At 44.8% G+C, this 26,667-nt stretch overlaps 1 protein-coding gene across 1 annotated transcript in view; it reads right to left on the bottom strand.

The window, feature by feature from the left end:
- Positions 1–6,386: 6,386 nt before the first annotated feature.
- The window catches only part of KCNQ3 (potassium voltage-gated channel subfamily Q member 3), a 293,516-nt gene continuing 273,235 nt past the window's right edge, over positions 6,387–26,667 (bottom strand). The window contains exons 10-15 of the mRNA XM_040262117.1: positions 24,663–24,865; positions 23,746–23,848; positions 20,998–21,129; positions 19,196–19,294; positions 17,329–17,413; positions 6,387–15,242 (exon numbers count right to left, since the gene is read on the bottom strand). Of these exons, the coding sequence (XP_040118051.1) occupies positions 14,526–15,242; positions 17,329–17,413; positions 19,196–19,294; positions 20,998–21,129; positions 23,746–23,848; positions 24,663–24,865 (1,339 nt within the window). The 3' untranslated portion in view covers positions 6,387–14,525. The remainder of the gene's footprint in view (positions 15,243–17,328; positions 17,414–19,195; positions 19,295–20,997; positions 21,130–23,745; positions 23,849–24,662; positions 24,866–26,667) is intronic.

The following is a 26,667-nucleotide window of genomic DNA, read 5'->3' as shown; positions in this document are numbered from 1 at the left end:
TCTAAGGAAACAGCTAGATGTTGCTTGTGAATTTTGTAGCGCAAGCCTAGCCCCTCTGCTTATTTTTTATAAGCCTAAAATGGTTATGGACATGAGTTTGAGCAAACTCCGGGAGATAGTGAAAGACAGGGAAGCTTCAGTTCAGTTCAGTTCAGTTGCTCAGTCATGTCTGACACTTTGCAACCCCATGGACTGCAGCACCCCAGGCCTCCCTGTCCATCACCAACTCCCGGAGTTTACTCAAACTCATGTCCATTGAGTTGGTGATGCCATCCAACCATCTCATCCTCTGTTCTCCCCTTCTCTTCCCGCCTTCAATCTTTCCCAGCATCAGGGTCTTTTCAAATGGGTCAGTTCTTTGCATCAGATGGCCAGAGTTTTGTAGTTTCAGTTTCAGCATCAGTCCTTTCAATGAATATTCAGGACTGATTTTCTTTAGGATGGACTGGTTGGATCTCCTTGCAGTCCAAGGGACTCTCAAGAGTCTTCTCCAACACCACAGTTCAAAAGCATCAGTTCTTCAGAGCTTCTTTATAGTCCAACTCTCACATCCATACATGACTACTGGAAAAACCATAGCCTTGAATAAATGGACCTTTGTTGGCAAAGTAATATCTCTGCTTTTTAATATGCTGTCTAGGTTAGTCATAACTTTCCTTCCAAGGAGTAAGCATCTTTTAATTTCATGGCTGAAGTCACCATCTGCAGTGATTTTGGAGCCCCCCAAAATAAAGTCTGCCACTGTTTCCATTGTTTCCCCATCTATTTGCCATGAAGTGATGGGACCAGATGCCATGATCTTAGTTTTCTGAATGTTGAATTTTAAGCCAACTTTTTCACTCTCCTCTTTCACTTTCATCAAGAGGCTCTTTAATTCTTCTTCACTTTCTGCCATAAGGGTGGTATCATCTGCGTATCTGAGGTTATTGATATTTCTCCTGGCAATCTTCATTCCAGCTTGTGCTTCATCTAGCCCAGCGTTTCTCATGATGTACTCTGCATATAAGTTAAATAAGCAGGGTGACAATATATAGCCTTGACATACTCCTTTTCCTATTTGGAACCAGTCTGTTGTTCCATATCCAGTTCTAACTGTTGCTTCCTGACCTGCGTACAGATTTCTCAAGAGGCAGGTCAGGTGGTCTGGTATTCCCATCTCTTTCAGAATTTTCCACAGTTTCTTGTGATCCACACAGTCAAAGGCTTTGTCATAGTCAATAAAACAGAAATAGATGTTTTTCTGGAACTCTCTTGCTTTTTTCAATGATCCAGTGGATGTTGGCAACTTGATCTCTGGTTTCTCTGCCTTTTTAAAAATGAGCTTGAACATCTAAAACCAGCTTGAATAGGGAAGCCTGGCATGCTGCAGTTCATTGGGTCACAAAGAGTCGGATGCAACTTAGTGATCTGAACAACAAAAAATGATTTTACATTTTTCAAATGGTTAAAAACAAGGAAAAGGAGGAGCATACTCATGTGTAAAAATGATATAAATTCAGATTTCAGCTTCCACATATGAAGAGCTCTTTGATTGTTATAAGCTCCTTTCACCTACCCACACCCCAAACTTTATCTGATCCTTTTAAAAAAATTTTATTTATTTGGCTGCACCACATATTAGCTGCACTCGATCTTCACTGAGGACTGCAGGATCTTTTAGTTGGGGCATGTGGGATGTCGTTCCCTGAGCAGGGATGGAGCCCAGGGCCCCTGCATTGGGAGCAGGGAGTCTTAGCCACTGGACCACCAGGGAAGGCCCTTGCTGTTGCTCAGTTGCATCCAACTCTTTGTGATCTCATGGACTGCAGGATGCCAGGCTTCCCTGTCCTTCACCATCTCCCAGAGTTTGCTCAGACTCATGTCCATTGAGTCAATGATGCCATCCAACAATTTCATCCTCTGTCACCCTCTTCTCCTCTGCCCTCAATCTCTCCTGGCATCAAGTTCTTTTCCAATGAGTCAGCTCTTTGCATCAGGTGGCCAAAGAATTGGAGCTTCAGCTTTAGCATCAGTCCTTGCCTGTTACTCCAGGTATCTTTTGACTAGGGAAGTCCCTTTCAGTTCAGTTCAGTTCAGTTGCTCAGTCGTGTCCGATTCTTTGCTACTCCATGAATCGCAGCATGCCAGGCCTCCCTGTTCATCACCAACTCCTGGACTTCACTCAGACTCACGTCCATTGAGTCAGTCATGCCATCCAGCCATCTCATCCTCTGTTGTCCCCTTCTCCTCCTGCCCCCAATCCTTCCCAGCATCAGAGTCTTTTCCAATGAGTCAACTCTTGGCATGAGGTGGCCAAAGTACTGGAGTTTCAGCTTTAGCATCATTCCTTTTAAAGAAATCCCAGGGCTGATTTTCTTTAGGATGGATTGGTTGGATCTCCTTGCAGTCCAAGGGACTCTCAAGAGTCTTCTCCAACACCACAGTTCAAAAGCATCAAGTCTTTGGTGCTCAGCCTTCTTCACAGTCCAACTCTCACATCCATACATGACCACAGGAAAAACTGTAGCCTTGACTAGACGGACCTTATTCGGCAAAGTAATGTCTCTGCTTTTGAATATACTATCTAGGTTGGTCATAACTTTTCTTCCAAGGAGTAAGCGTCTTTTAATTTCATGGCTGCAGTCACCATCTGCAGTGATTTTGGAGCCCCCCAAAATAAAGTCTGACACTGTTTGCACTGTTTCCCCATCTATTTCCCGTGAAGCGATGGGACCGGATGCCATGATCTTAGTTTTCTGAATGTTGAGCTTTAGGCCAACTTTTTCACTCTTGATCCTTTTAATCTCACCTCAAACACCCCATCACCAGAAAGCCTACTCTGGTATCCTCTCTTTCCCGTAAGGAAAGAGAGTTTTTGTATTAGTCTTTTGTATTTGCAGAGCAGGTACTATGTATCTAGAGCATCTTGCAACCCAGCGCCCACAGTTGTTCAGGCCGGCTGGGGGACAAATGATGTCTACGGAATAGTGTGAGAGTGCCATTTATGTGTCAGGCCTTTTCAGGGTGTTGGGTGAGAGCTCCAAAAACGCTGGTTGGGATCTCTGCCCTCCTGGACTGTACATTTCAGTTTAGGGAGATCAGTTAACTCAAAGTTAGGTTTCTCATCTACGAAATGAGGATTCCAACAGTAGCCACTGCAGACAGCAGTCAGAAGGACTGAACGGTCATAGAGAAGGTGCTCACAGCCTCCGGTTCATGGTAGACCTTTGAGAGTTGTTACCCATTATCTCCCTAGAAAGCTTGCATTTCTGAAGTTTTGGTTGATTCCTGTGAAACACACCTACGTTGCTAACAATAACATTTCTGGCTGAGGCAACAGGAACAAACACTACAACCTTCATTCTGCTTCAGTGATTAACTAGCTGTGTGGCCTTGGGCAAACTGCTTGAAGTCTCTGATTCTCATTTTCCCCAGACTTAAAAATGTAGGCACAAATAGACAAATGCTGTAGGTTTCCACTTGTATGAGGTTCTAATAGTCAAAATCAGAGAGATAGAGAGTAGAATGGTGGTTGCCAGGGAGTGGAGAGAGGGAGAAAAAGGAGTTACTCTTGAATGGGTGTAGAGTTTCAGTTTTATAAGATGGAAAGAATTATGGAGATGGAAGGTGGTGATAGTTGCACGCCATTATGAATTTATTTAATACCACGGAAGTGTATGCTTATGGTGGTCACTATGAGCTGACCCTATTCAACACCCCCATCGCCTCCCCTCTCCTCTCCTCTCTCTCAACGCCGTGTCAATCAGATGTCACATGAGCACCCCACCCAAACTGCCTTTGTCGAGGTCTGCATGACTGCTGCACAGCTATGCCTCCACTCACACTGCCTCTCGGTGGCACTCGGTGGCAGCAGTAGGTCATTGTCTCCATGAGATGAGTCTGCCCTTTGCATCCCAACACCACAGTCTCCTGTCTTGTATTTCATCATCTGCTTCTGCTCAGCCTCTTCTGCTGGTTTCTCCTCGTCTCCCTGACCTCTTGATGTTGTAGGTACAGTCCTTAGGTGTCTGCTTGTCTCTATACTTGTTCACAAGGAGATAGCACCTTGTTTCATGGTTTCAAATGTTATATGTAAATTGTCAAGTCGGTAGATAGATAGATTGATAACCTTCAACCCTAAATAACCCCCTTAAATACACGCTCAACTATCTACTGAACATATCGCTAGATGCCTTGTATGTAGCTCAGATTTAATATGCAAAAGGCCATATGCAAAAACTAGCCTCTTCTCTAATCTACTCCCATCTCAGTTAATGATATCTTCATTCTTCCAGTCACTCAGATAAAATCTATGTAATCTCCCTGGCTTCTTCTCCTTCTTCTACACCTTACATTCAATCTATTAGCAAATCCTGTCATTTCTATACTTAAAACGCATTCTTACCACCTCCATCACTCTGGTCCAAGCCACTCTTGGCTCTCACCTGGATTATTGCTAAGCTAGGATTGCTCTTGATTAAGCTCCTTGCCTCTGCCCCTGCCTCATTCAGTGTATTCTCAATACAGCAGCTTGAGAAGCCCTACTTAGCATCCATCAAATCTTGTCATCCCTCTACTCAAAGTCCTGCACTAAAGAGTAAAAGCAAGTGTCCTTATAATGGCCTAGGAGGCTGTCCATGATTTGATCTCTATTATTTCTCTATTTCATCTCTATTTCCCTCTGCTAACCCCCCCTTTCCCTCCATTGGCTTGGGGCTGACCTGCCCGGAAGCAGAAGATAAATTGCTGGGGATGTTTTCATACTTGATGTGGAGGCAGGATACGAGGACAATTGGACTTTTTCTCAGGGGAGACCTCTTACACATCTTCAGTGTGGGGAGGCCACTGGGTCCCAGGTCAGCTGCTTGCCTGAGCTCATTGTTGGAAGCCCACATTGTTAGGAACAATAACTGGCTCCCAGGAGGACCTGGGATACAAGGCTGTGAATGGGCTTTTGCTCCATTTATGCAGATGGAAAGGGATTTTCTCAGGGATATAATTTTTAGGCTCTTTCTCTGACTGTCATACAGTCACCTGAGAACGGAGGTGGGTGTGTTTCACTGCGGGAGGGACACATGTTTGCAGACTGGATGTTCTTCTCAACCGCGAGGTCAGTCTCAGGCCTTCACGATAACAAATGTGGACCTTGGAACTGAAGGATGACCTTCCAGCAGAACTTATACCTTGCTTCCTAGAAGTTACAGGCATTGTTTTAATAATGAATAAGTTCGTGGCCACCATGACAAGCTTGCCCAGTGTTCGCCAACATTGTCCTCTGACTTAGAGTGATTTGTGGCAACCTGGCTGGGTTTTTGCTTCCCTGGGTGTATGGGGGGTTTTCAGGCAGGCTTAGGTGCCACTTGCTGCTGTTGCCCTGCCTATTTTCTGCCCTGTGGTCAGAGCACTCAGACCGCTCATCACCTCTGCTGGTTGCGTCTCTGCTCCTTTGCCTTTGAGATTTTGCCCTGGGGAGCTTGCTCAGCTGTAGCCCAGGAAACTGACAGAGGAGGGCCTTTAATGCCCCAGGGCAACCCTCCACCAGGGAAAAACAGGGCTCAGTGGATGAATGCCCATATGCCTGTCTTCAGGTGGAACAATTCTTTGGGACACTTTGCATGGGTTCTCAGAGTTCCTGGTGGAAATGAGCCCAGTTACCCACAAGGCAGTTCATTCTTTACTGACTATTCTCCCTCCCTGTTTCAGTCTCTCCACTTTTTCCAAATAAACTACTTGCACACAATATCCTGTCTCTATTCTTATGGAAACCCTATTTAGGCAGCCAGGGAGGCAAGTATAAGATAGAGTCAAAACCTTTCACTCACTGAGGACTTGCTGGGTGCTAGATCCTTCAGGAGGATAATGACCCCTCAAGGCACACATTTTCCTCCTCCCGTTACAGATGATAAACCAAGACAGAAAAAGGTTAAGTAATGCTCCCAGAGTTCCCTGCTCCAACACCCTGTCTCTCAAGAGAAATCATCCCTTCCAGCTGTACTGACTATAGAGGGAGACAATCTGACTTGAGCTTCACTCATTTCCCCTCCGTTGACTTACAGTCTCTCTGAGTCACCTGCATGGTCTTCCTTCCACATGGTCTAGGAGGTGAAACTTCTCCAAAGGAGAACTGTCTTCAGACTTCCCTGGTGGTCCACTGGTAAGACTCTCCACTCTCCATGTAAGGTGCCCAGGTTCGATCCCTGGTCAAGGAACTAGATCCTACAAGCTGCAATTAGGAGTTCTCATTCCGCAATTAAATAACCCAAATACTGCAAGGAAGATTGAAGATCCTGTGTGCCGCAACTAAGACCTGGCACAGCCAAATAGATAAATAAATATTAAAAAAAAAAAGAACTGTCCTTACTTGTCACTCTGTGTCATTGATGAAGCGAAAAACATTATGCCACACAGTCATTGAAATGTCTATTTATTAATAAGTGGTGCAGTATTCATTTAAGATAGAACATAAAAAATCAGGTAAGAATTGTTTGCATAATATATATGGAAATCAACCTAGTAAAGTTGTTCAAAGATTGGACACAGCCAGAATATAAATTACACATACAGTTTAAAAATTACAGGAAATCATATTATAAAGAGCACTAAAGGCCACTTGTGGAAGAGTTGTGTTCCCGTGTAAGCCAGAATGTGAAGAAAGCCTACTTGTTAGCATGGAGACAAATTCAGGGAGCAAGGCACCAGAATTCTATGCCGTAAAAGGGGGTTAAAGAAAATACAATCCAAAATCAGATACAGTGGATTCATGTCGCTGGAAACTTCCATGTGCTCTTCAAAGACTGGTATTTTCCATCACTCCTACATTACGAAGAGGAAAAAGTACAAGAAGAGCCATATCGCACAGGAAGCAATGTGGAAAGCATTTTCCTTTAAAACGGGGAAGGATTGACAAGTCTGATGAAGCTGGCCCATCTAAGGTGATTTTCAAGATGAGTCAGAGCCTACCTCACATCTCTAACAGCAAAGCCTCTGACGCCTGACAAGATAGCAGCCCCCAGTCTGGGAACTTGGCCTCCCAGACTCTGAACCCTCAGAGGAACTTTGGAGGGTGAAGCTATCCTCCCCTCCCTTAGAACAGGATTCAGAGGGAAAATAAGAGCCCAATTATCAGATCAGGTTGGCTTCCCCTGGGAACCTTGATCTTTTCATATCAAGAAAGAAAAACACAAACTGTTCTGAGCATTTGGCCTCCCAGAGAGTGTTTCTGAAGACCCAACTGTTTCTGCAGGATTTCAAAGCCCTGGAATAAAGGGGCAGTCTCTAGAGAAAAAAGACCAGAGTCGGGAGGGAGGGACATTTGAACTTGTTTGGTTAAAACAATGAAAGGAGATCCTTGGGGATAAAGAACAAGGGGCACTTGTGGGATTATCTGTAGCCATACCAAACTCCCAGAACCAGTGAATTCCAACATGAACCAGATAGACAACTTATGTGGCATTATTTTCTTGCGCCGACAGCTATAATGTAAAATCACTCAAAAGAACAGGCGGGACCACCAAATAGCAAGGCAAACAGTCAAGGCAAGAATCACTCCTCTCTCTAGAGACCCAATGGGACTGCAATCATTCTACTGGAAAGGTGACAGGGTGGAGGAGGGCAAGGCTTTGTGAAAGATCCCAGGACCTGTCTGGGAGCATTTCCATTGACCTGGGAGACTTGGGATGGGGAGAAGCAATGGGCTTTGGAGGTACATGGGTTTTTGTTGAGAGCTTCTCATTCTCAGCTTCAGCTTGCTCATCTACAACGTGGAAATGGTAACACTTCCCTGGTGGGATTGTGATGAGGATTGCATGAACTCGAGAGAGAGAACTGTGATGTCCCATGCCACTCCAAGTGAGAGACCAGGGCATGTTCCCTCTCCCCCTTCCCTGACCACAGTCTTGTGGGCAGAGGAAGAGAATAGAACATTGAAAGAAAACATCCTCTTATTTTGTCTTACTCTGGGATGTCAAATTGTATAGTCCATTTGACAAGTTTAAGAGGAATTACAGATATATTCCTAATCTGTGGGAAAGGCTTTTGACTGCTCATTTATAAGTCACACTCAGGTTATTCTTACAAAGAGCCCATTTTTGATTTATTTCTCTCTGAAACTTATTTCAACCCCAGACAGTCTTTAAAAACACTGGGTCACCTATTGCCATCCAAGAGCTTGACCATCTTTCTATCTCTTAGGAGCTCCTGGTTCTGCCTGATTCAGGAGAAATGAATATTCTGCTACTAGGTTTAACAAGGGCTATGGGGCAGCCCTACTGAATTCTCAAAAGTCTATACCAAGCACAGGTTGAGTGGAAATCACTATGGAAATCCTCCTTTGAGCCGACAGAGGCTTGTTCACTTCCTAAAACAATTTTCTAGTTACAGGAATGTAAGACATCTGCAGTTAAATTCTGTTTGCTTCTTTGTAGTTTTGGTGAAGACACCAGAATACTAGGCTGTGATATGAACAAGACAGACATTCTGGGACAAAGCAAGAGGAAACAGGCTGTGCCCAGGGAAGACCCAGAGAGCCCCATGCAAAGGGACAACTTTAGTAGACCTGGTGACTTAGGGTCAAATAGTTGCCCAAAGAAATCACATCCCATTTCTTAAACTCAAGTTGATAACTTTTTTTTTTTCTTCCTGAGGAGAAATCCTGGTAAATGGGTTTACAGATAAGGATGTAGTCTGAGACATGACTCAGAAGCTGAATGGGTCTAAGCGATGCACCAAAGAGATGAACTGGTCTATGCGTGGCAGGACACAGATGGGACAAAGTGGGAGCGGTCAGGGGAGGGGAGGGGAGGGGAGGAGGGCTCTTCTTTCCTTTTCTCAACTGCTCACAGCAGCAGTGGTATTACTATGCCTTTGAAAACAGCAGGGTTTCGGAAGAAGGAATGACGTCATCTTTCAAGGCATAGGATCCTCAATCATATTTGAGATGGGAAGATGTCTCAAATATGTGTCTGTTTTTGCAGTTGCTCCAGTGGATCAGGAAGTTTTCTCTCATCTCCTGGGCTCAAGAGCAATGCTCTATTCTCACTGGGTATTTTACTCTTAGTTTTTGATCTCTAACATCTGGTCTAGGAGTTAGGTGATCTGAGTTCCAGACTCTGTGACACAATCACTCATTTAGTCACTATGATTTCCTTGGCTCTGAGCCTCTGCTTCCTGGTATAAAAAGAGAAGTGGTTTTTCTGGGTGATTGAGGTCTCTTCTCATTCTGAGCATCTAAAAGTCTATGAAATTCTACTTTCCTGCATCTATGATAATAGAGGAAAGTACTAGTCACAGTTTCCCTGCAGGCATGCTGGAGCTGAGACTGTTCAAAGCTGAGAACAAAGCCCCCTGGGGAGGGTTTCAGCAAACTTAAACTCTTTCTTGGACGCTCTCCACTCATTGCTAGCATTTGTCTCATAGACATCATGGCACAATTGACTTTGCTTGTTGAAACCACTCATCTCTTTATATTTAATTATTTCTATTTGACTTTACCACCTACAAACAGTGTGTTCCAGGGAACTTCCACGACCCAAACACTGGGATCCAATAGTCCTGGTCTCCTCCTTCTGACATTCCTGCTCTTCCTTATTTTGATGGAAAAAGGAAGCATTTTTATTTCTAGAGATGTCCTTATTTAAATGGCAATTGTGAAAGCACTTGATCCTGTCGTGTACAAATTGGTATTGTATCTTCACCACTGTTTTTCGGAAAAAGATTTTCTAGCGTAAATTTTGAGTTCATGAGTTACACCAAAGATTCAGGCAATGGAATCTACATATTTTGTAAAAAAATGAACATGAATGGTAGTCACCCAGATATGGCAGTCTCTGTACTACGGGTTTTATCTATATGAATTAGCTGTTTTGAAAATGAAAATTTGCCAGAAAAGCCAAACTTGTTTGAATATAACTCAAATCTTCATCCAGGGCATCTCTATACCCTCCCAAGCTCTTGGCATTTTCCACTCCTTGTTTCCTAAAGCACTAAATCTATGCAGATAGTCTCCGCTTCTGACCTGGGCCTTGTGCTACCTGCTACCTGATTTAGGCTCAGGTTTAAATAGTGCAGTATCAGTAACACAAGAACTTTGGGTTGATTTCAATACAAAAAAAGGACTTACAGTCTGTTCAAAAGTTCATCCTGAAACAAACAAGCCTTGAAAGACAAGTGAGGGCAATGGGGCAGATTCCTCAGAGTGCCTGGGGTTCAGAAAGCAAAGACAGTCCTTGTGGTTCTAGATGCCTTGTGGGTGGATTCTAGGAAAACCAAGAGCAGTTACTTGGCATCTTCTGGAGGAAGCCTGGGCTGAGAATGGCAGACTGTTCAAAATTCAGTTGACATCTTAGGACACTGGACACGGCTCTTCTCTTGGCCCAGAAGAACCTGGTCTGTAGGTTTCTAGAAGCTTTTCTCTTGAAACAGATGCTGTATATTGGTCCTTACTACAAGCATCTCTTGGTCAACACAATGAAATGGAACTCAGTTCCTTGCCTGGTGTCCATTATGGCAGCAATCTGGTGAGGAAGAGAAAGCGTTTCTCCAAGAACCTTCTCAGATGCTCTAAAAACTCTCCTTCCACAGCTTATCTGGAGCCATAAAGTCCAAAGCGTGGAACGTAAAGTCCCTGTGGGACCCATTTGGCCTTTCCTGAGCTGATGGGGTCGTGACCACTTTGATGCAGAGTGTTTTTCACGTTCTTCCATGTTCAAGCTCTCACTGATTCCTTGGGAGCATTCCTGCCTATATAAAATTGTCTGCAGGGATGAATGAGGTTCTTTCCACTTTTGGTAGACACAGTTCGAAGGGATCTTTAATAACTCAAGGCCACTAGAGTCCTAGATTTTGATATTGTTCTTATCTCTGAATTTCTGGTGCCTTGTGCAGTGCCTAAAAGACAGTGGTGCTTAATAAATCTTAGCAATGAACAAACCAATGAGTGTTTTTATCACACTTATTTGAGTGGCATAGAATTATGACAACGATCTTGGCCAGTTATGAGCAGCTCCTGTTATATTAGCATTAACAATTAATAATGCCTATAAGTAATTATTCTTTCAACTGACAGTATCTTAGGAACTCACTACCTTGCACAAAATAATCATTCAATGCATATTGTTGATTAATGAACTCATTGACCTATAGTATCTTGGGATCATCTGGCTTTGTTTTCAGGATAATTAGAGCTTTATAACATCAATGCTGTATCTAATAAATCTGATCTCTCAGCTTCCAGAACAAACACAGTTAGTAAATAGAACTTTCTCAATTTGATGGTGTTTTTTTCCCCCTTTTCCTCTCACAATTAAAAAAAAAATACATCCAGAATTTGTTTGTGTGCTAGTCTTTGATACTTCAAACTGTGATCTCAAGTACTTTCTTCTCAGCCAATAGGATCACCTTTAATCTAACATTTGGAAAGTGGATTTATCTAATTAATTTTGATACTACTAAAAGAGGACCTCTTAAAATTTGCATATATCATGTTGTAACATACAGAGATTGAATGCACATGATGCACAGTTTCCCTTGAGAAAGTCATATTTAGTTCTTATAATGGAATTAATTTGTCATTATTTCATGAAGTTTTGCTGAACCGTTGTAGTTTCTTGGGTAAACTTCAGAACCACTGGTATATCCGAGGTAGAATAATCTCAGATAAACCACTGGTATATCTGAAGTAGAATAATCTTGGTAGAATAATCTCAATTTACCAGTAATCTTGGTAATGGTTATTTACCAATTCTGTTGGATTATTCCAGCATTCAGCTTCTTGGTTTGATGAAAAGATGTTTGTGGAAGCACATAATGTTTCTCCTTATAACCTATGTTTAATCCTAGACCCTGAATTTCTACTTCATCAATGACAGCCATGTTGATGATGTCATCTGTGGGCAGGCAACTTGAATAGGGTTTGGTTTGCATTTCTGGAATTTTTTTTTTCAAAGGGAATAGCAAAGCAGAATATTTCAGAAAATAATTTTTTCTTTTTTGTTTTCTTAGATGGGAAAGAATAGCTCTTAAGATTCTTATCATTTATTCATTCACGAAGATTAATTTGCCTTTGTCTACCCTGATACTGCATTGGGGCTATAAAATCAACACAAATCCAATCTCTGCCATCCTGGCCTTATGACTCAGCAGGGAAGCTAAATGCCTTCTTATGGTTTGGAACAAAATACAAATTCCAGTCCTTTGTCAGTTACTAAAAGAACCTAAGGAAATCATCTAACTTTGGATCCATGATGACTATTTTTAACATGAGGATGAGAAAGTCTTACTTTTCCAGTTGGGAACTCCATTGAGTTCTTGGAAAACGCCTCTACTTATAAGATACTGAGACCAGTATGTTCTGAAGGGGTATTAATGTTAGAAAAATAATTGACACGTTAGATGGCTCAGTCATTTTTGATGAAAGATTTCAGGAATATCAGAATCAAGAACCAAGCCCTAAGGAAGGAACATAAGGCTTATTGGGTCATGCACCCCAGTGGCCCTTGCAGCCATATTATAGGGGCCAGGAGAAGGATTGAATGACCCACACTGTTTGCCCTTCAAATGGCCAGAAAGTCCAATAGCAAACCTTAGGGGAGGGGGCTTCATGTCTGATGTATGTGCTCATTCTTCTGTATTTCCTACCTGGGACTTCAAGGTCAACACCCATCTTATTCATGGGACTCTCCATGTACAACTTCCTTTCTGCCATTCACAATGCCAAGGACTTCAGGCTTTGGTTGTAAGTTCCTAAAGTCAGGGGCTGACCCTTCATTATCACTGTCCTCTGAGCTTTTTACGAGACACCTGTTGACATGTGGTTGAAAGAAACCCACCTCTGAGGAAGAAGCTCCTCTCTCCAGTATAGTGCAAAATCCTTGCTTTAGGTAATGATGAAGCCGTCAACCTCGTGTCTGCCACAGCCACTCTAGCTCTCGACAACAATGCGAGGGAGAATACTGGTGGGATGCAGACATTCCACGTCAATCAGTTTGATGGTCACCATGCCAACCATCTTAAATGGCCCTTAGACGTGTGAAGAGAGTGAGACAATAACACTGCGGTGGAGTCATTTAGCTAATGAGCCCAAGCCTAACGGAAATCTTTCCCATCAACGTGTTTCAGAGAGCAGCAACATCTCCTAACAGGATGGTTTCTGCTTCATACTGATTCTTATACAGGAGGTCAGTGCACTCCAGCTTGTCTGCTTACTCTTTAGCTAGTCTTATGGCTACATGTGGTTTCAAATATCTAGAGGGGTAAAACTGGATGGTTCTGAAAATTTTGCCTCTTTGCATGTCAAAAATGTTGTAGCTTCCTGGTACTGATTTGTTTTCTGGATCCAGAATGCAAAGCATCAGACAAACACGTTTTGCAATAAAAGCAGACATCCCCCTCCCACTTGGATAAACAGTCTCATGAGTGCTTTCTACAAGACACAGAGTACAGGCATCTTGGTCCCACTGTGTAAACTGCAGAGCAGTGTCAGCAGGAGGGGACCAGGCCCTGGAGAGAGTCAGCTGACTGAGATCTGAGTCCCAGCTCTCCTGGGGGATGATGGGGGCATCCCAGTCATTGCTCTTTACCTGGCCTGCAGTTTCTCATTTTTACAAGGAAAGTCCTGGACCAGATAATTTCCATGTGCCCTCTTGACTCCAGTTCCTATTTGACTCGGACATCTTGTATGAGTGTCATAGGGAGGAATGTGAATTGGAACCTCGTCTTGAAGGCCCTGAACTTAACTCCTGCCCCGAGGGGCACCCCACTGCTGATACATTTTGTTATCTTTGGCTACATAAGTTGGGAACTATTTAATGTGAGTGTGTGTGTGCTTTCTCCCTGCCTATTCACAACTCATCCGAAATGTTACACTTGCCACCACCTTTGATAGATGAAGAAACTGGGGCATGAGAGTTGACAAGGACAGACCAAGTGAGGTCCCTCTGAGAGCTTTCGGAAGGTTTTCCCAGCTTTTCCTTAATAAAATAATTTTGTAATTCTTAGTTTGGCAGATATGATGCTAGCTCATTCCTGCCCTCACATTTTAGCTCAAGAGGCAATCTCCTTGGTACATGATGCTTTTTTGTTGAGGGAACTATTTGCTTGGTGAAGAAAACAACTAATCATTGGAGTGTTTTACACAAAGGGGCGGTGATGTGAGAAGCAATGGAAACGACTTTCTCTGCTTACCAAACCAAAACCCAAAGCAGCCAACCACACAGACACACAGAACGGCTCATCCATAGTTTCTCCCTGTACTGGTCCAGTCATGATTCAAAGTAAGAACAGCGGATAAATGTGTATCCTAAAGAGGTTAGCAGTACCATTTTATATAGTGTAAAGTCATGCAAACCATGCTTGAAAGGAAGCGGCTTCATTGTAGTGACCGGGGGAGGTAAAAGGCCACGACAAGCCCCCGCCCAGGTGGGGCCACCACGCACATGCATGCGTTTGATGCAGCCCCGAGTGATCTCACGGGGATGTGGCGGGTGTGAGAGCAAGTGAGCTATACAAAGTTTGTCTACATTACAAGGAGGAGTCAGCCCACAACCCCTTTTTTAAGTGGGCTTGCCAGAAGGGGTCCATATCGAATCAGAAATGCCGTCCCCCGTGGACGACAGAGGCATGGAGCCACTGGGTGTGAAGGGGTCAGTGTCCGTGTCCGTCTCACCCTCGGCCAGGTACCGTTTCTCCCTCATCCAGCTCGATCCCCCGCTCGGGCCAAACGCATAATCGTCTCTGTCCTGGGAGATGCTGAAGCCGCTGGGCGAGCGTTCCAGCTCCTCGTGGTTGACTGACATCAGGGACAGGGGCGTGTCGCTGTCTCGGGTGATGCTGCGCCTTTGCCGGGGGGAGACTCGGTCCGAGCAGGGGCCGTGCAGTTCCGCCTGGGAGCGGGAGCTCCCTCGGGAGTCAAGAAGCGTCAAGATAGGCAGGACGGTGGGCCTTTCCACATAGGTGGTCGCATGACCCTTTCCAGAACTGGGTCCCCCTAGGGGCAGGTTCACAGGGTCGTGGGCCAAAAACCCATAGGGGCCGACTTTGTCGACGGGCACCCGGTGGAAGCTGTAGGGGGCATCGGGGGCGCCCGTTTCGGAATGGTTACAGACGATGGTTTTCAAATCCGCGTCCCTGTGGTCCTCTTTCCGCTCGGCCTCGGCGGGCGAGGAGGCCCCCTTGCTCGGGGAGAAGCCGGTGACGCGCACCTGGAGCCCCTCCACGTGCTGTAGATGCAGGTCCACCAGGAAATCCAGTTTCTTCCCCATGTCACGGACCTGGAAAACACAAGGAACTGGAGATTACTGCTTTCTCTGGGCCGGCGGGTACTTGTTATTGGTGGTGAGGAAAAACCACAGCATTTACTTTCCAGAAAGGAAAAGGGTTCTTGCCGTAAGTCATGATCATCGTAACAGTTGACTGTTCTGTATCTCTCAATTTTGAGCTTTGTGCAGGGATGCGTGCATGCGTGCGCAGTCGTTCAGTCATGTCCAAATCTGTGCCAGGCTCTTCTGTCCAAGGGATGCTCCAGGCAAGAATACTGGAGCGGGTTGCCATTTCCTTCTCCAGGGGATCTTCCTGGCCCAGGGGCTGAACCCATGTCTCCTGTGTCTCTTGCATCAGCAGGCGGATTCTTTACCACTGTGCCACCTGGAAAGCCTGCACAGATTTCTGCTATCTAAAAAAAAGCAGGGTAAGGGCTTTCCAGAAACCTGGAACCAGAGACATGGTGTGAGGATAAGTTTTACCCAAGGAGAAGGTGGCCTTGCTGCTCCTGTTTGGATCCAGGAGGTCCTCCTGGATCCAAACAGGAGAATTTGTAAACATTCTCTTAAAGACGCATCTATATTGTCTCTGCACATTCCCCCTACCTCGGGATATAAGCCCCATGGGTAGAAGGGCAGTGGTTAGCAAGAATTCTGCTTCTCAGAACTAGAGATGCTCCCTAGGGGCCTTGGAGGCCAGTAGAAGGTATGCTGAGATCAGCTGCATCTACTTGCTTCTACCTACAAAACTGAGAACATATTGAAATCATCGTGCGTGCACAGACACAAGTGTACATGCACGTGTGCATGGGATGTTCTTCTCTGACAGTTTACAACTCACCAGGAAGGACTGAAGGCAGGTCTACCATTTCCTCTTGTAGTTAACAACACAAAGCATAGAGCAAGGTCATGGCTGAGTTGGTACTCAAGTCTTAATAATAACTAATCCTTCTCTAGCAGTTACTATGCACTTTAAAGTTATTTAATTTTTCATATTAATTTTCTTATTTAACTTAATTTTTATAATAGCCCTATGAGGTGGATACTATTATTCTATTTTTCAGTTGAGGAAATAGAGGCACAGAGAGATGAAGTAACTCATCAAACATCACAGAGTAGGTAAATGGAAGAGCTGAGATGACAAATTAAAATTTAACAACAGAAAAGGATATTCTTGACATACTAAAAAAGGATAATTATTCAAATTTTCTCTGATCTCTTCTGCACAGATCCAATTTTGGGTTATGAATAAAATAAAAGGGTTGATAGGAATCCTAAAGAAAATTGACAGTGCTGTTTATCTAGTACAGTTGGTGTATTCTGTGTTTAGTTGCTAAGTCATGTCCAACTCTGTGACCCCATGGACCGTAGCCTACCTTGCCATGGGATTTCCCAGGCAAGAATACTGGATTGGGTTGCCATTTTCTTCTCCAGGGGGACATTCCTGACCCAGGGATCAAACCTAGGCCTCCAGCATTGCAGGCAGATTTTTTTTTTTTACCAGGAAGGTGGGCTTCCCAGGTAAAGTTGGCCAAACAATGCTAAAATACAAGCCACTTTACTGAAGAAATGAGAGGTGGACTTCCTGGGTGCTGTGACTGAATGATGTTTCTTTCTGCCCTGAATGAACCCCACTCATAGCCTGCCCTCCTCCGGGCCCCTTCACATAGGTCACACACTGACCCAGATTTTCACAGAAGGAGGATTACGAATACAGAAAAATACAGAAAATGTGGGGAAGGGCACTAACATTCCTTAAACACCATGAAGTTCATGATCATAGTAGCTACCATTTGTTGAGCATTTACTGTGTGCCAGCTACTATTCTAGGTAATTTACAGGTATCAGTTGGTTTAATCTTCAAAGCAACCTCACGAGGTGTTAACATCCCCATTATACAGATGAAGAAACTGAGGCTCAGAACGATTCATTCACTTGCAAGTGATCACCCAGCCAGTAAAGTGCTAAATCAATTATTTCATTTCCAGATCCCCTGATGAGTGGTAGATACTCAAGTCTGTTATCTCCCTATGAAAAAAATGACATTTGAAAATAAATTCCACATACTTGTTTTTGGTGGGAGAAAGGAAGGACCTACCTGCCTTTCGACTTTCACAAATTTCCCCATCATGCTTTGGTCTTCAGTTTCTGATGTGGATGGTCTGGCTACGTAGGGTTCATTCCTAGGAAAGAGCCCATAATGCTGTAAGATCATGACACCTATTTTTGCTCTGCAAGGTCACTTCAGCTAGGTGGGCCGTGGTCCCTGGAACTATCCTGCTTGTGCTCAGGCTTACAGAGTCTGGAAGAGCCCAAGGAACTCTGCAGCCCACGGGCATTGGGAAAGGCCAGTGTTTCCTACCTTCACCAGGGATGTCTCAAGTTTACCATGTTGACTGTAGGAAAATGTGAAGCTGACTATTAGGCTGTTCTCAGGAAGCTTTGTGTCAAGCTTAACTTAATACACCACCTAACTGTGCTCAGAGTGCTTGACTGCTTTAACTTATGTTCCTTGGCCTTTCCGTCTCAGACACTGGTTGACAATGGAGCATGGTTGTCTCCTCTTGGGAACCAATATTTCATCTGTTCCACTTAGCTAAGACTGGAAAACAGAGGCAAAACCTGGAAAATGATGCCAAAGATGATATTCATAGGAAACAGGATCGAGACATGTGCTGCGTTCGCTCCTTGGCCAACCACAGTTCACACCTGCCTAAATTCCAGTTAGTTTCAGTATTGTCCTAGGTAGACGAGAACTTGCCGGGAGTTTAGCTACTACTTGAAACCATTCATGCTTGGTACTTTCTAGGCAGTTGTTTTTTCTCTAGGCTACTTACTCCTTCTGGGTCCCTGGCCAGGTTTGGGTAAAACGGTTTCTTTCTTTCTTTCTTTTTTTTTTTTCAATCTTTGGCTGTTTTGCACGGCATGTGGGATCTTAGTTCCCTGACCAGGGATTGAACCTGCACCTTCTGCATTGGAAGTGTGGAGTGTTAACCACTGGACCACCAGGGAAGTCCTGGAGCAGTCTTGAATTAAATCAGATGTCAAAAATCAGTGGCCTCTGTGCTGAACCCAGCCCGCCAGTGCTTTCCTTGGCTTGCACAGGGTTTTAAACATTGGAGCCATTCAAAAGTGGAGAACTGCCCACCAGATCTGAATATTCAGCTTTTCTTGAGAAACTAGAGTATCTGGAAACAGAGGATCTCCTTTCCTAAAATTAGCAAGAGCAGAACTGAGGTTCTTCAGGGCCCTGTGGTTCACCCCTTGCCAGTCTAGCCCCAGAACTGAAGCTAAGATTAGATGCTCTGTATTGCCCTCCTTACACTCTTTCTTCCTTAATGATAAAGAGCCTTATTATTATACACTGCATGATATTTCTTACGTCTACCTCCCTTCACTCATTTATGTTATTGATACTTGCCTTGAAGATACTGGGGAATAAAGAAGTGTAAATGCAGGCAGTGGGCTTTCTAAAGGATCCTTGCTCATCACCTATAGAAGGACAATTTTCAGACAGTTTTTCAGGGAGAGCAGAGCTGCTCTGGGGCCAGACAGCTGACTTCCTTCTCAGTCTCTGGGGCTGATGAAAGTTAAAAAAGAAAGCCAAAACAGCTGGCCAGGAGGAATGCCTTGGGCTCTGCTAACATGAAGTATTCTTTTGGTTCCAAAAAAAAAAAAAAACTTCCACAAGTCTCCTTTTATTTTCTAACTAGGAAACTGTCAGTTGCATTTTCAGTAGCCATAGAAAGGAGTGTGGCTGCAAGGCTTTCATACAGAAATCTCTCAAACAGCCACAGGCTGGAATAGGCTGCAGGCTCTTTCTCTTCATCTTATTTGGGGGAATGGCAACCTCACCCCCATGGTAAAGGAACCCAGCTGAGACTTGGGCACAGGGACTTGGGCATCGGGATGTGGTACGGGCTTTGGAACCACACAGCCCATCAGTCAATCCCCCTGGGCCCCACCTGGGAGACTGCTGGGATGGGTAGGTGAAGGCGGCTCCTCTCTGAGACTTTTTATGTTTTGGAGTAGATGGAGGTCCAGGGGTGAAAATCATATCTATTCTGAAAGAGAGCACACAAAGAGGGGGGATTAAATGACAGAGAGCTTTGTATGAAAAGAGAGGAAAGCAATGTATTCTCTTTCTTCTGTCATCAGCTGTGAGTTTGGAATATAAAAGAAAAGAGCATAAAGAGAGAGAAAGGGGGAAAGGAGGGGGTAAGGAGGAGAAAGAGAAAGAGGAAAGGAGAAAGACTTTCTAATCTTAATGCATCATCATTTTTTTTTTTTTTGGCCCAGTGTACCGAGAGCATCTCTCCATCGCAGAGGACAGAGAGGCAACCGAGCCACTGAGACAGGGTGACAGCTGCGTCCTGTTCCTTCTTACAGGAAATGTTAGGTGTGCTGCAGCAGGTCTGGTCTTCCAGCTTTCATTCCACCCAAAACCTCTAGTTAGGGAGGTCTTCCTGCTAAGCCCTAGGCTCTGTTTTCAGCTGTGCCCTCTCTTCCCTGCAGCTTGGCAGGCTCCTTCAGCTACTGGAGGGATGAATTCAATAGTAGCTCCTATGGCCCCCCACCCCCCATCAATGTCACCCTGAGCACAACAGAAGGCAAATGCCATCCCCCACCTGGCACTGAGCTGCGGTGCTCAGTGCTCAATGGAAACAGCCTAGGAGGCTTATCACAGGCCCAGGACCGCAGTACTCAGAAGGAGCCATGCCTCTCTATGTCCTTCTGCAAACCCAACTGCTCCTCCACTGACCCTGTGCATGAGTGCGTGCCAAGTCACTTGAGTTGTGTCTGACTCTGCAACCCTATGGACTGTAGCAGGCCTGGCTCCTTTATCCATGAGATTCTCCAGGCAAGAATACTGGAGTGGGTTGCCATGCCCTCCTCCAGGATATATGTACCTATAAGTATATAAATATGTATAAGTTTGTATATATTTCTGAGTATGCAGTTAGTAATCATATTATGCATATATATCCACTATATATCACATAACTTTTTATCTTACTATATAGACTGTAAAAATATCATTTGATGGTGGCGTAACTTTTTAATGAGACCAGGTACCATTCTTTTCTGAATCACTATTTATATAATGGAGGTGTGTTACAGAGGACGGGAGTTTTGTACCCCGTCCTGGATCTGGTTTCACTTCCAGCTCTGCCACCTACTAGCTGGGTAGTTTGGGGCAAGATCATTGTCTTGTAAACCTTGGTCTTCTCATTGGTATATGGCAGCTCTAATGTAAAACCTTAGGGGGTTATAAGGGATTGGAGACATATATGTGAAGTGCCCAGGTGATCAACAAAAACAGTGATAATTATTAGCTAGGAATCAATGCTGTTTCCATATGTTCACTGTTACAACTAACACTTGATGAACTTTTAATTGAGTAAAAATTTATATTTGGAACTAGCCAACTGGACTCATTTTAGATAATCTGAATTTTGTTGGCATATACAAAGGATCAGAGTTAGGGACCAGTAAGATACATGCTTTTTCTCTTTCTGAGGCCTGATCAGACTGTTAATCTTGGCCATGTCAATTTCATAGAAATTCTCCCCAGCTCATTTGATCTCGTGTTGGTTGGCCTTGATGTCTCTATTTGATGAGTATTTTTGTTCTTAACATTTTTGCTCTTAACATTTCTCTCCTGCATTGAGGATGAGTGGATGCCTCTCGCCCTCAGCTCTGCGGTCTCCCTGGCCAATTCCTCAGCAGCCAGGAGGGCACCATCCTTCCAGGTGTGCTGTCTTACCTTGTCTGAAGGTACTTGATTCGGGAAAGCATGTCGAGATGTCCGGCAGAATACTGTTCAATCACATCCTTCACGTCATAAGGCCTCAAAGTCTCCTTGAATTTTTTTTTATAGAGACGGAATTGTAGAATTCTGCCAGGCAAAGTAGAGACATTTGTGCATCAGGAGTGGAGAGTGAAGGAACTTATGATACAAGATGGACAAATTCTGGGGTGGGGGGTGGTGGTGGTAATAAAAGAACCAAAAAGACACGACTTGATGAGAAGTCCCAGGTCCTGGTCCTCAATCCACCTCTTGGAACCACACTAAGTTGGGCTGGCTGGTGTCTCTTCTTCATGACTATCCCTTTTCACTCATATGAATAATAAGAAATTCATATTTCTTTTATTATGACAATAAAAGCTAACATTTATTACACATTGGGCTTCCCTGGTGGCTCAGATGATAAAGAATCTGCCTGCAGTACGTGAGACCTGGATTTGATTCTTGGGTCTGGAAGATCCCCTGGAGAAAGGAATGGCAACCCACTCCAGTATTTTTGCCTGGAGAATCCCACGGACAGAGGAGCCTGCTGGGCTACAGTCCACAGAGTCTCAAAGAGTCTGACATGACTGAGCAACTAACACTTTCACTTTTCACTACATGCCAGACACTGGGATGAGTTAATTTTAAACAATTTGCTAATAAATTGATTCACAGATGATGGAACTGTGGCCGAGGGAGCTTCAGCCTCTTCCCAGGGCCATCTTGCTGATAATGTCAGAGTTTCCCTGAAACTCAGGGTTGTATGGGGACAAGGCTCACAGTCCTAACAGCTGCGTCACACTGCTTCCTATTTGAGGACAGCTGACATATCTCTTCCTCAATAGCCTCCTTAATCCTTTGGCTTATGAGCTCCTGGAAGAGAAAAGCTAGCTTTGGTTCTTCAAGTTTTTTCAGACTGTTAATAAAGTGGGGCACCCAGAACTTGGAATCCTCACCTCCATCTTCCTGGGAATCAATAAAGTCGCCTTAGGTGATTAATCTTCTTGAAATCTCCCTCACGAGGTCAACTCTTACTGAACATAGTGTCAATTTAAAACACCAAATCACAACCTAGTGATAAGAAACACAGTAACCCAGGTCCTCCCATCTCATACTTGTATAAGCTTTTTTTAATGGTGCATTCAAGACTCATTTTGTTTGTCACAGCCCATGACTTCAGCCTCTAAACACTATTTCGGTCTATCAATTGGACTATTCAAGTCACTATCCTTTCCAATTCTATGTCACTTTCTAAGCCTGCCCATTACACAGCTCTACCAAAGGTGGGTGTCAGGAATTATGGCTTGCAGCCAAGTCTGGCCCACTGCTTGTGTTCGAAAATAAGAGTTGTATTGGAACACAGCCTCAGTGATTCGTTTATATACTGTCTATGGCTTCCTTTGCACTTCAAGATCAAAGTTAAACACGACAGAGACCTAGGGATCATAAAGGCTGACATATTTACTACATATCTGACTCTTCACAAAAAAAAATGTCTGCCAACCTCTGAACTAAGGCATCAATGACAGTACTCCAAAGGACGGGGCAGAAGCCAGACCAGGAAGCATCTCAGCAAAGACCTCCTTCAAGCCCAACACAGATTCATTCATTGGTTTTCTTTGAATAAGATCATTCAACCAGTTAAGAATCCAGGAAGTTGTGTTTCTTATCCAGCCATACTTCTGGCACATTGTACAGTGATGTCATGAAGAACCATGCCAACAGCTTTGCTGAGGGCCACATATTATAAACTTTTGTGCTTCCTGCTCTATTAGACTAAAAATCTGAAAATACCATGACTAGTTCTTAGTGACTCTGACTTAGTTTCTAGAATTTACTACCATCACAGTGGAGTGCTTATAAACTCATATCCAAAGTTTTCTTGAAGTAGTAACATATTTTCTTAATTTTCTTATGGCATTTCAAGCAAAATAGAAATAGTCAGGGTGAATTATAAGTCTCGTCTGAAACAGACCAAAAAATCCTATAATTGATTATCACGTTGAAAATGCTAATTAAAAAGAACTAAATGAATGAAGACAGATGGGAGAAAAGCTATTTTGAGTCAGAAGCCTATAAAAGAAGAAAACGCATGTCAACACACCCTCCGTGGCCAATAGCATTAAAATACATTAACACAACACTGTAAAGCAACCACGTGTGTGCTAGGTTTTCAGTCACATCCGACTCTTTGCGACCCCGTGGACTGCGCCCACCGGACTCCTCTGTCCACGGGATTCTCCAGGCAAGAACACTGGAGTGGGTTGTCATGCCCTCCTCCAGGGGATCTTCCTGACCCGGGGATCGAGCCCCTGTCCCCTGTGGCTCCTGCACTGGCAGGTGGGTTCTTTACCTCTGAGCCACCAGGGAAGCCCAAAGTAACCATACTCCCATAAGAATGTTTAAACATAAAATAAGTAGTGGCAAAGGCAGACAAGAGGATCACCAGTGTCTCCAACCTGCTAATGACCTGCTAATGTCGTCATCACTTTTCTTTAGGCAGCACCCCCCCCACTTAGAGTATTGACATACTCTCTGAATCGTCATCACTTTTCTTTAGGCAGCACCCCCCCCACTTAGAGTATTGACATACTCTCTGAACTTGCTCCAGGGGTTGAGAAATTTCCTGCCCACCTTCCCAAAGCCCAAGACCACTTTACAAAGCCGTGACCTGGAGGAGCAGAGCTGGGGCCTGGGAGGCCTAAAGTGGGAGGAGGTGCTTACCTGACGGCTCGGATGGCTGCCTTCAGGGTGGGGATCATGTCTTCGATGAGGAAGTCATTCCCGTAGCCCCTGTCTTCCGCTGTGGGCTCCCCCGTCCCGGCATCTGAGAGGGAGACACCCATATCAGTGGCAGGCCACCACTTCATCAGAGCCCTTCAAACTCAGCCTCCCAAGTCTCCATTTCCATTTCAGAACCCCCAACGTGCTCTCCAGGGGTGACATCACTCAGACTTTCTCAGCGTCTCCCTCCCATAATCCAGAAGTCTGGTAAGCGCCTGCAGTGTTGGACGGTCCCTGGAGCAGGGGGCGGGGAGGGTGGTGCGTGTTCCAGGGTTCCCAGGTGGCCCCTTTGGAGGCCGCCAAGGGCATGTACCGAGGTGTTTGTCACACACCTGAGTTCAGACCCTGGCCCTGTCAGACTTTATCCTTGTGACCGTGGGCTGGGAGGTCACTTTCTGAGCCCTGATCATCCTCCCTTTTGGTAAGTGAAAGCGGCACTCGCTCCAACAGCCTCCACAGGACACTTTCCCCATATTTCTCCCCACCGCCTTGGGATGTGGAGGTCCCCAGGTGTCCAGACCACTCTGCCCCCGGCCCCCTCCATCCTTCAAGGTGACCTTCTTAGCAATGAGCTCATCACGAGGCCACCCTTAGGAACCATGCGGTGTGTTTCAAGGCTCCCTGCAGGGGTTGGGCAGGCACACGTGGTGACCCCGGCCGGGGGGACAGCTAACGTGGGCCCTCTGCGCTCAGGGTGAGGGCAGGAACCTATCACAGCCCAGGGGCCTAGAATAAAACAAGCCAGAAGCTGGTTCAGGGCAGCAGGAGTGGGCTATTATGTAGATTGCAGGATTCTTCCGCAGGGTAGGGAGAGAGAAGATGTGGAAGAGACAGGGTTAGGAAGAGGAAGGGGTTACCTTCAGAGCTCTGCCAGAAAGCGTATGCTTTCATGCGGAAGGCGGTGCGGAAACGCTCTTTATTGTTTGAGCCAACAGGCTTTGGTTCTTTAGAAGGACTTTCTTCTATGGCATCTACATTCAGAGGGGTAAATAGCTTTCCTTTAGTATTGCTACCACGAGGATTAGAAAGGCGAACCCGATCCAAGAGACCCAGCTTTTGGCTACAAAATAAGCAAAAGTGAACAATTTTCCTCCTTGAGTGCAGGCTTTCGTAATCTCCCGTCCCTCTCCATCAAGACGTATACATCCTCCTCCGCGCGGGCATAGGACCTGCGCCTCCGATGCTCAGTCTGACTGAGCTGCTTGGAAAGGGATGCGGCTTGCTTCAGATGATAGCTCGGCAACTGACTAGCTAGTACATCTCCGGTGTGTTTCTCTGAATTTCGGTTTCCTCATATGCTTAAGTGCAGCTTAAATGAGATCCAGGATATAAAACGCCAGCTCCTGGTAGCAGGCAGCAAAGCTTTGGTCCTCCTCCACTCCCACCTCCTCTGCATCAGCAACTTCCTCAGCACCACTCCGTGGCGCCCGGATGGTGACCCCCAGAGGCTAAGCCTTATCAAGTGTTCCTTAAACAGAACTGGATGACATGACACAAAGCAGGTGCCTTAACCTGGTGTCCACAGACACCTCCCCGTGACCATGGACAGAGCTTTTTTGGGGGTGGGATCCATGAGCTTGGATGGGAAAAGCATTGCATTTTAAATTTACTAATTAGATTTTCATTCACGAATCTCAAACTGAAGGTTAGCATGTCTTTCAATTATGAATGTATGAATGAACCCCAGTAATACCCTCAATGCCCCAGCCGTATCCTCTGACTTTCTATAACAGAAATCACAGATCATCTTATATCCTATTACCTTCATGTGTTGCTATGCTCATCACTGCATCAAAATTACAAAATTATTCTACTTGCCACTATATCACATCATTAGATTCATCACAAAGAAGCACACGTATTGACTGCATCTCAAAAGTTTAACTATTTTGATAATTACATTTCAACATAATCAGCTTCTTTGGTAACTGTCTGCATTTTAGTCGTAAATTCAAAGTTGTTATTCTGAGAAAGGGTCAGGGAACTTCAGCATACGGCTGAAAGTCTTCTAGGCACAAGAAGAAACCTAATAAATCCAACAGGAAGTTGCCCTCGAGCAAAAACCATCTCCGTGTCCTTGGGCAAATCTGTGACCTTCTCAAACCTCAATTACCTCATCTTTAAAATAGGGATAAGCATGTCCCACTTGACTTGGTTGCTATGGGATGCTGTTTGTCAAAGATAAAGCACAGCACACAGGTACTCTACAAACAGCAATTTCTCCTTCCGTTTCTTAACCTCTGCCTTTCACCCGAGTGGACACAGGGATGATGTCCTTTTGTGCGGCACAGACCAGAAGGAGCCCTAGTGTGTGTCACACATCGATACACTCAGCTCAGCTTCTTTCTCCTCATCACCCACATGGGACTTGGCACCCAGCAAGTGTGCGGGTACTTGTGGGAGAAGTGAGTGAACGAATGAATATGAATGTGGGTTGTCAAATCAGCTTTTCATCAGCCTGAGATTACTATTTCTAATGTCGATGTCTGGTTATGACGGTCACGTGCCTCATACCAGAAGCTGCTGCCGACTTTGCGGCTTGGTGTAGTGAGGTGGTCCTGGCGTTGGGACTGCAGGGGTGGGAACATCTCTTGTTGAGCGGGTGCCCTATGCTCTCTAAACACCTGGTCCTCATCAGTTAAGTGAGCCTAACCACACCTTGCTTAGGAGAGATCCGGGGACCACTTCATGTGATACTGTCCATGGTGCTTCTTGCCTTCAGCTCGGCACAGAGAAGGCACTAAGAAATATTTGATTCATGAAAGAATGAGTGAATATATGGATGAGTCATTGTTACTCCTGACTCCTTCTGACTGTTCTCTGTCCCACAACACTGTTACATTAATAACCCACCCATCAGGA

This window comes from Oryx dammah, unplaced genomic scaffold, assembly GCF_014754425.2.
Source record: "Oryx dammah isolate SB20612 unplaced genomic scaffold, SCBI_Odam_1.1 HiC_scaffold_19, whole genome shotgun sequence".
Taxonomy (NCBI): domain Eukaryota; kingdom Metazoa; phylum Chordata; class Mammalia; order Artiodactyla; family Bovidae; genus Oryx; species Oryx dammah.
The sequence above is the reverse complement of the archived record's forward strand: the minus strand, read 5'-3'. Positions and strand labels throughout refer to the sequence as shown.